The 10,094-nt window shown below is 34.5% G+C and overlaps 1 protein-coding gene and 1 long non-coding RNA gene across 2 annotated transcripts; one reads left to right on the top strand and one right to left on the bottom strand.

Moving 5' to 3' along the window:
- The first annotated feature begins 357 nt into the window (after positions 1-357).
- Positions 358-3,301, top strand: LOC114273065 (F-box protein PP2-A13). The gene is made up of 3 exons (XM_028214832.2): positions 358-1,000; positions 1,179-1,297; positions 2,594-3,301. Exons 1-3 carry the CDS (start codon positions 680-682, stop codon positions 3,015-3,017), a joined length of 864 nt encoding a protein of 287 aa, XP_028070633.2. The 5' UTR covers positions 358-679; the 3' UTR covers positions 3,018-3,301.
- A 1,280-nt stretch (positions 3,302-4,581) lies between these two features.
- Positions 4,582-9,085, bottom strand: LOC145803342 (uncharacterized). The gene is made up of 3 exons (XR_014345450.1): positions 9,017-9,085; positions 5,573-5,635; positions 4,582-4,656 (listed from the first exon to the last, which is right to left on the bottom strand). It is a non-coding gene; the product is annotated as an uncharacterized LOC145803342 (long non-coding RNA).
- Between the last annotated feature and the right edge of the window lie 1,009 nt (positions 9,086-10,094).

Raw genomic sequence — 10,094 nt, 5'->3', positions numbered from 1 at the left:
TGGGTTTCAAAATTTTTTTTTTCCTTTTTTCTTTTTCTTCCTTTTCTTTCTTTTCTTCTTCTTCTTCTTCGTTTTGAACACAGGAGAAGAGAAACAGAGGCGAGAGGCAAGAGAGAGTCGTCGCAGCTCGTCGGTCGTCGGCCGATTGTCGCAACTCGTCGCTCGTCGCAGCTCGTCGGCCGATCGTCGCATCGCAACCCTGCCTCCTCCTCTGCCTCGCCCGCCTCCACCTCCAACCCGATTTTGATGGCCCCTCCAGTTCTACTTCTTCTTCTTTTTCTTCCTCCTTCCTTCTCAAATTCGAGCCAAATTCGAATAAGACTTTCGGACTATGTAACTGAATGCATAATAGTATATAATTTCTATCTCTATATCTCCCCCTGGTCAATATATTGGTTTTAGTCCCACCCAATTCCAACACTTCTCTCTCTCTCTCTCTCTAACAAACAGGAGAAGCAGACAAAATTCCATTCTGTACACGTACGTATACAAACACCACCACCAACTGTCTCCATCGTTTCTCTCTCTCTCTCTCTCTCTCTCTCTCTCTCTGTATATATATATATATTTATATATCTCTATATATATCATCATCTTCCCATCTCACACCTCTGAAAAAGCCCGATCAAACACTTCTCTTCTTCTGGGTTCTTCTTAGTTATCCTTTTCAATTCCCTCAATGGGTTCTGGGTTTTCATTTCTCATCTCACCCTACAATTTTCAGAAACCTCCCTTGCCGGAGCCGAGTCTTGGGGACTTGCCGGAGGGTTGCGTGGCTTCGATCCTTGTTTACTTGGATCCGCCGGAGATTTGTACACTTTCTCGTCTGAATCGAGCCTTTCGATTCGCTTCTTCGGCCGATTTTGTGTGGGAACCAAAATTGCCTCCGAATTACGACTTTCTTATTCGAAGAGTGTTTGATGATTTTCCATCGAAATTGTGTATGAAAGATATGTACGCGAGGATGTGTCAGCAGAATTCCCTCGATGGAGGCACTAAGGTTTTATTTTCCTTCTTATACCGTCTGTTTGTTTCCCTAGAAAATAATTTTTGGTTCTGTTTTTTCTCATTTCTGCTTTCTGGGAATTGTTTATTTCGTTTTTTTATTGTGATTTTTTGGAAGGAAAAAAAATAAAAAATTATTGATTGTGATTGTTGTGGAAATGGATTATGTGCAGAAAGTGTGGCTAGATAAGATTACAGGAAGAGTTTGTTTGTCAATTTCTTCGAAAGGGTTGGCGATTACCGGAATAGATGATCGAAGATATTGGAATCATATTCCTACTACAGAATCTAGGTAAGGGTTTAGAATCGTTGTTTTTGCCTTTGTTTTTGTTTTTTTTTTGGGATTACCTTGAAAACAGAACATATATTGGATTTGGCTGATCAAATTCAATTTTTTGGAGCATTTTCTCATTGAGATCTCTCAAAAAAGTAGGTTATTTGCTTTCATTAGTCAGTTTTATCTGACTTGTGATTCTTCAATTGTGATTCCCTCATTAATCTTTTGTAATTTTGGGGTTGTTTGATGTTTCATTTCTCGTATGCATTTGAACAATTGGGATTAGCTTACTTTTCATCATCATGGATCAGAGGTGCCTATTTGCTCCTCAGACTAGCAATAGATATCGAAAATTATTCACAAATTACAAGTTGTGTTGTTGTTTTTGAAGTATTATTATCCTATTAAATTCTTTCGCTGAGCATACGTAAGTTGTTTATGAGCAAATGTCCCCGGTTTGGATCAATTTTATTGTGGAAATTGTTGGATTCCAGATCTTGACTCTGAGTTTTTGTATGAATATCTAAACAGCTTAAACATATGCATTGATGATGAGAATGGTTTTGGCACACAATTACAGATCATTCATTTGTTTTTGTTTGTTTCTAATAATGGATCTTGAGGACCTTCCAAAGTTAGCTATAATGCGATAGTTAAATTTTTCTGTATGTTTTGTGCGGTGCTAGTTATGTGGCCTTTATGGTGATTAAGCTCAATGCCTTCTAGTTGCTAAAAGGGGGAACTACATACATACAGGTGGGAGATGAGAAAAAAAATTACTAACACATGGGGGCTACAAATATGTCTGTGGGTGGGGGGTGCAAATGAAAGGTTGTGAGAATCCAAGTATCACTTGTACTGCTCCATGCATTGGTAATTTTTTCTCTGAACTCCGACCTGCATGTAGTTTCCCTTGCTAAAATTTGAGCAAATATTTCATTTGTTCTTACTGACATTGTTAATTCTTACATCCACCCATGTGTTTATACCATAATTTTTAAATTTTTATTTTGGTTTTTGTTATATTGGATTGGATCCTTAACACTTTCTAGAACGGAAAAGGTAGCACAATAAGTTCTTTTATATGGAACCACAGTATTGGTTCAATGAAATATTTCCCTCAATTTGGTTTCGTTTTCAAAATCAATTTTTTGAATCTTTTTTTGAAAATAAACATTATCAAAAAAGATATTCTCACCCGGAAAAAAGTGAAAACCATATGCAAATGATGATTTCTTTTATTTTTTTCATTTTTATCTGTTTGAAAAAGGAATGCAGTAACTGAATTGATTTCAATTCCCTTCCCTGCAGATTCGACACAGTTGCTTATCTCCAGCAAATCTGGTGGTTTGAAGTCGATGGAGAGGTGGAGTTCCCATTTCCACCTGGGACCTATAGCCTATTCTTCAGGCTGCATTTGGGCCGGGCCTCAAAGAGGTTTGGCCGTCGGGTCTGCAACTCTGAGCACATCCACGGTTGGGATAAAAAGCCTGTGCGGTTCCAGCTTTCGACTTCAGATGGGCAGGAAGCCATATCTCAGTGCTTCTTGAACGAGCCCGGAAAATGGATGCACTGCCACGTTGGAGATTTTGTTGTTGGGAAGAATCCCAGTGTGCCAACAAAAGTCAAATTCTCGATGACACAGATTGATTGTACTCACACCAAAGGTGGTTTGTGTGTAGACTCTGTAGTAGTATACCCAAGTGAGTTTAGGGAAGGGTTAAAGCGTTTTTGAATTGCTTTCAAACCTTTTCTAGATAGAGTTATGTACTAGTAGTAGATGGGGAGAGAGAGAGAGAGAGAGAGAGAGAGAGGGGGGAGAGAGAGAGAGAGAGAGAGAGGGAGGGGGGAGAGAGAGAGAGAGAGAGGGGGGTGAGTTAATGTCTATTCAGTCGGTATGAGTTATAGGATTTTGATCCTTTGCATTTCATATTTATATATACTAGCGTATGTCCGTACCTAAAGGCACGGTGTAAATAATATTAAGATTAAAATACAGTTATAAAAATATATTTAACAGACTGTATTTTACAATTCCAAACAAATCAAATATAAAAAAAATTAAATATCAAATAATACATACCAGCCAGTGCTCTGCAATTTAAAAAAAAAAATAAAATTAAAATGCACACCACTTAGTGCTACTGTTGCCAATCAAATTATAACTACATAAGAAAATTTATTTTAACTGTTCATAATTTTTTAGTTTGCTAATTGACTGTCAACTGCTTATAATTTTTTGATGATACATTTTCCTTTTTATTCCATTATGATGATACATTTTCCTTTTTATTTTCAACATGTGTACATGTAGAATAACCTTTAAAAAGGAAAATCACTTTATAACTATTATTACATTCTTAGGAATCACCAAGTTGATGGTCCTCCAAAGTGATCATGAGGCCAAATATGATGTTTTCATACTCCTGTTTCACGTGTCATGCTGATTCAACATTACAGTTTCATATATATATACAATCACGAAAAATGCTTGGGAGCACTAATTAGTGCTCCCACTAATTAGGTGACAGTGGGTCCTGTTATTAATGATGTGATATTTTGGTCTTGGAGTTGTATTTTTTTTTTTTTTTTTTTACCTTTTTAATGCATTAGTGCTATTAGTGGTAATGTTTTTAGTGGGATGAATCATTGTTGATACAAACACACACACACACACAAGTCACTGTTGGAAACCTTATTCATATCCAAATGCATGTAATGTGAACCACATAATGATTTAGTCGAAGATTCAAATGACTCTCTCTAAAAGATATGGATGCTAACATCCATCACAACTTCTTGCATAAAAAAATTTATGCAGTAGACAACAACAAAGTAAGATGGGAAGCAAAAATGCAACTCCTCAAAACAACTCCTCTTCATACATTCCTTTTAAATCCATAGTTTCATACATCTTTCTTAATATCATAACTGAAAAGAGACATGTAGTTAAAGTATAAAGCCAAAAATTTCAAAAGAGAAAAAAGAAAGTTCATAGAGATACACATATAAAGCCCAAAAATCATGGCCTTACTAAATATCGTAAAGACCTTTGGTGAGATTTCTGAAAACAAATGCCAAATCTTCCAAACAGGAAAGACCAATTTGAAAATTTTTTAGATGAAAGACCAATTTAAAAGCAGAAAACACAAACAGGAAAGACCCACCTAATTTGGAGCCAAGAGTCTTTACCTTAATGTGAAGAGTCTGTGTGTTAGCAATCAAACATAAGAAATAGAGTGATCTTTACCCTGACCATACATTTCAAGCAGCCAAACTTTATTAATAAATCAAACTCTGCTAATTTGCTGCATAAAACCTTCAACCTTGCTAGCAAAAGAACATTAATCAATTGAAGAGTCCAAGGAGCCTCACTGAAACATAAAATACAAAATGTCATATTAAAGCATTAAATTCGGATGAGATAAATTTGAACATACATATGAATATGTGTATATACATGTGGAAATTGGAAACGTCAAAAAAACAAAGCGCACATTAACTACAATCAGTAATAATACTGAAACAAAACACTCGAGTTGCCTCCACTCCTGTATACTTGATGTAGGCAGCATGAAATCTTTTCCACCCCATTCAACATGCAAAACTATACTCTTCTTAAATCATATCTAACCAAGTTTTTTTCATTACACCTCACTGTATTATCTAAAGCATTTATGTTGGCCTCTTAGCAGCTTCATCTAAAATTAAGTTGACCACCTTGCAATTCCAATACTCAATAAAATGAACAACAATTCCAAACTTCTTCAATTAACACTTGGAATTAAATACAGCATTTGACCATAAATATCCATTCATATTAAAAAGGTTAATACGGTACAAAAATGTAATCACCATTGTCTCATATCATCCATAGCATAAATATCATATAAAAGTTTGTAGTAGTCCAGTTCTAAGAGTAAAGCTAAATCCTAAATAAATGGAACTCACCACAACTTACCAATTACCAATATTGCATAACTAAACAAATTAAAATCACAAATGTAATAAAGAAGCAGTAATAAACACTCTACTCTTATACATCTTCTAACAACACCACACAATGCATCATCAAGATCGTCACGAAACATGATGAACCCAGACATTCTTTCTCACTGGTTTCAACAGACACAGCCACAAACAACATCAATTTAAACCTCTGAGACACAGGATTTGAGAGAGAACTATAACAAAGACATTTTTTTCTCACTGGTTTGAACAAACACAGCCACAAAGAACATCAATTTAAACCTTAGAGACACAGGGTTTGAGAGAGAGAGAGAGAGGTACCGGAGGGGGTTTGAAGCAAAGACGATGACGGTGGCTGTGGTGGTGGTGATATCCAGATAATACCTAATTAACAAATCAATTTTACTCTGTTATATGATGGAGGAGGAGGTAGAAATCAAACATGATAAAATGAAGTCCATAGTCACCACATTTAATCAGAAAGCAAACTACTTAGAATGAAGTCCAAGTGTATGATAACATATTTAAACATTCAATTTAAAAATCTATAAACAAATAAAGAATGTTGATCGGATCCAAACCCACCAATTTTTTTTTTTTTAAAAAAATGGAACCCAGTTTGGTATATAAGCCTACCAAACTTTAAATAATATTAAGATTAAAATGCACGAATCCCATTTTTTTTAATATAAAAAATAAAAAATAAAAATTGAAATAAAAGAAGAAGAAGAATTCCAATAAAAATAAAAACCTTTAAGTAAAGAGATGATAAAAGGTAAAAGGAAATACATAACCTGGAATATGATAAAAACTGCAACCTTATTCCAACATACAAAGATTGTTTGAACAGATAGGAACATCTCAAATGTGGGCGCACGCACGCACACACACACAAATCACATTTTTTACAGTAGAAATTACAACAAACAATCTGGTAATTCCCGATCATGGCATCATCAACTTTTCCATCTTCTCATAAAAAACTACAGGCTAATAATATGAAAAAGGAAAAAGAAGAAAAAAAGAAAAAAGTTCCACAACAATAGAAGCGTGTTTGAACAGATTAGAACATCTCAAATTATTCAATTTTATTTTTTGGGGTAGTGTAGTGTAGCGTAGCATAGCTCTCATGTTGGGAAAATTACAGTGATACTCTGAAAAATATTCGAAACCTTTAGAAAAGTATCCACAATTCTTCACATAATGATATAAATAGGATATGTATCAAATTTCAAAAATTGTGTTTATCATTCACATTTTTTTTAAAAATAAGGAAATTATTCTTCTTTATCTGGCAAAATTCGATTTCTGTGATGGGAACATGGGACAATTTTTTAAATGCAATGCATCAGATTTGAATGTTCATCCATTCTATGTTATTCGTCAACTATTTGTTTTTCATTGCACGCAAATACATGAATTTTTTATGTTAGCTTAGAATATGCCAATTTTAATTCAATAATGTACTAATTTTCCAATCAACGGTAAGAGATTTAATTAGCTAAATTAATCTCCATCATAAAAAATTCTCTCTTACGTCTAGAATTTCCAAATCATTCAAACATGTACAAATTGCAAGTACCTACTTTCCTGTTCTCCCAAGTGATATAAATCAGAATTTTTGCAAATCCATCAGTTTCTCTATGGAATTCTAACTCCTCTCAATAATTTCTCAAATATCTTGCAGATTATAAATTACTGTGATGTCAGATCAACAAACTAAATGATTACTCACCTTCCTAAATTCAATTTTCCACCCATAAATCACAATACCGGCCCCTCATCAATTTAAAAATAAACAAACAAATAAAGAATGCATCTAATTTCGTACCTATCCCAATTTAAAACAAATGAATTAATATGTTTACACTTTAACAGTATAGTAAGGATTTTCAAAGTTGTCCATCTATTAAATGCATTCAAACTAAACAAAATGATGGTAACAGTATTAGTTTCTTGGCTCTTCAAGATGGTACACTATTTTGGGACATCCCTAACAACAATGGAAGGTGGGTGTGCATACTTTGTTAGTAAGTGTAAATATCATCAATATCAATTTCACCAATAATTTCCCAATTTTAATATAATTCTTCTTGTTTTCCAAATCAAACAAACACATAAATATCCCACAAACACATAAGTAACTTGACTTTCAATATATTAAGAATTTTCAACGTTCAATATATTAAGAAGTTTCAACGTTGTCCCTCTGTTAAATGCATTCACACAAACCTAACTATCTTGGCTTTGTTAAGCATTTTAGGACATAAAAATAACAATGGGAAGAGTCTAAATAACATCAGTATCAATACAATCAATAATTTCCGAATTGTAACATAATTCTTCTTGTTACCCAAATAAAAAAATAATAAATAAAAAAAAGCATCCCATATATGTGAAAAAAAACTGTAGAACCTAATCGCTATTAGAAATCAATAATGAACAATATTGTTTTCTCAACCACAAATTAATGCACAAATAAGTTTCAAAACCACAATACAGTCAAAATCAATAAACCCTAATCACCAAGTCCTTAGGCAATCAAAAGGATAAAATCTCAATCATCAATGAGATCAAAAAGGGAGGAGAGCAGAAATAACCTGTTAACAGCGCGTTAGAGAGAATTCTGGAAAACTCAAACCTAACAATATAAAATGAAAATAAATCATGACTAGTGAAACTGGAACCCTTGGTTACATGGCTCCTAAGGTATGCACTTGATTTACCAAGTATTGATCTCTCTCTCTCTCTCTCTCTCTCTCTCTCTCTCTCTCTCTCCTGTTTGTGCCAGCTAATAATTGATTTTGTGGTGCTGAGGGGTTTTGTTGATTAGGCCCTGGAAGGAAGCACATGCTACTGTTGGGTAGTTATTGACTGTGGCATGTATTGGAATTTGGTGTAAAACCAATTGACAATTGCTTTGTGCTCTTAATAGAACTCTAGTAGCTTTACTTTTGACAAACTCCATTTGGTCGATGGAAGTGGTTTTTTACCAAATTGTCTTCGAGTTAGACACATTATTAAACAAATGTTGGATTATGTCAAGTTATACAATAATTTGGAATGGAAGCTTTTCCGTGAAGAAGATTATTTCTGCTTTAACCCTGGGGTAGCTAATGATGTGTAGTTTATATGCAGTTCCCTCTCAACTCTTCCCTACCATTTATCTAATCAATAATCTTGAATCGGAAAATGGTGCAGGTTTGGTTATGTAGATTTAAATCTATGGATCTCATCTTTTAGGATGAAATGATCTATTTGTAAGTTGAAGCAACATTACAATCAATTTGCCCAGTAAACCAAAAACTATGTTATGTACTCCCGAAAACTTAGTATGCAGAATATATGCAAGAAGAATTAGTGAAAATCGAATGAATTGGAAAAGTGAGTGACAATTTTTCTATAATAGCAACCGAAATTTGGCAATTGAATGTTATAACCTTGCATTAACATATATGCACATACAAATTTGATTGCAGTCGACTCGCAAATGCAAATTCAGAAACTCCAGAAGTTTGTTTTTAAACTACCATTAAAATCCAGAGCCAATAAAAAAAAAAATTGAAAAGGGAAAAAAATCTACCTTCTAAATGATCCAAAGAGAGGTTGCAACTCTTTAAAACTGGCAAAGGTTTGTGATTGTCTAGAGGAATCGGAGGCCCTTGTTTGAATATTACAGAAAAATTCTTTTAATTTTATTTGAACTCTTTTGGATTTAATTTTTTTCTTTTCAACAGAGAGAGGGAATAGAGACAGAAATATTACCTTGCACAGATAGAAGCCTCAGGTTTAGTGTAGCTCTGAAGTAGCTCTACTGGAGAGCTCCAATCGGGGTTCGAAGCAGATTCTGCACACCATACCAAACAATACAACAATTTAAAAAATAGTAATCGAAATTTGGCAATTGAATGTTATAACCTTGCATGACAATTGAATGTTATAAACAAAATTAACATATATGCACATACAAATTTGATCGCAGTCGACTCGCAAATGCAAATTCAGAAACACCAGAAGTTTGTTTTTAAACTACCTAGTGTATGCCCGTGCCTAAAGGCACAGTATAAATATTGTTAAGATCAAAATGAGTGTAACATTTATGGAATCTGTAATTTATTTAATAATTTATGGAATCTGTAACATTTTTTGATAAAAATACTGAAAAATATAAAGAATTATTATTCTTCTTATGGATTAAAATATAATTTATTTAATTTGTTGCAAAAAAAAAAAGGGAGCTTTTTTGATAAATCCATTTTCTAAGAGTTTTATTCCATCCAACCCATATTCTTTTTGACTATTCCATTAGGTCCAATTTGAGATAGGAAGACCAAAATACCCTTTTCATCTACTTATGTTCCATTTAGTTCACATTATTTTCTTATATTTCAATAAGTCCTATGGGTGACATAATTACCAAAATACCCTTAATGTGAATGTTCACACCGTCAACGTAAATGTTCATATCGTCAATGTGTAGGGGCCCGGCTCATGTCGATCCTCGTAGGTGCCCGGAAAAATTCGAGTCGGGCCGGGCCGACCCACAGGCCAAAAAAATAGGCCCGGCTCGGCCTGTTGATAATATGAATATTCACATTGACAAGTTAACATTCACATTGATAGAAGTATAAAATTGGCCTGCGGCCCGTGGGCGGCCCGAAACCAGCCCGCCGCCCGGGGCGGGCCCAGACCGGCCCGTTCACAATGTGAATATTCACATTGACATATTAACATTAACAATAACATTGACAAGAGTGTAAAATTGACCCATGACCCGTGGGTAGCCCGAAGCCCGGGCCCGGGTCGGGGCGGGCCCGGCCCGGCCCGTTGACAATGTGAATAT

This window comes from Camellia sinensis, chromosome 11 (genome assembly GCF_055761805.1).
Source record: "Camellia sinensis isolate YWXY chromosome 11, ASM5576180v1, whole genome shotgun sequence".
Classification (NCBI taxonomy): Eukaryota; Viridiplantae; Streptophyta; class Magnoliopsida; order Ericales; family Theaceae; genus Camellia; species Camellia sinensis.
Note: the sequence above shows the minus strand (reverse complement) of the source record. Positions and strands in the feature narration are given on the sequence as shown.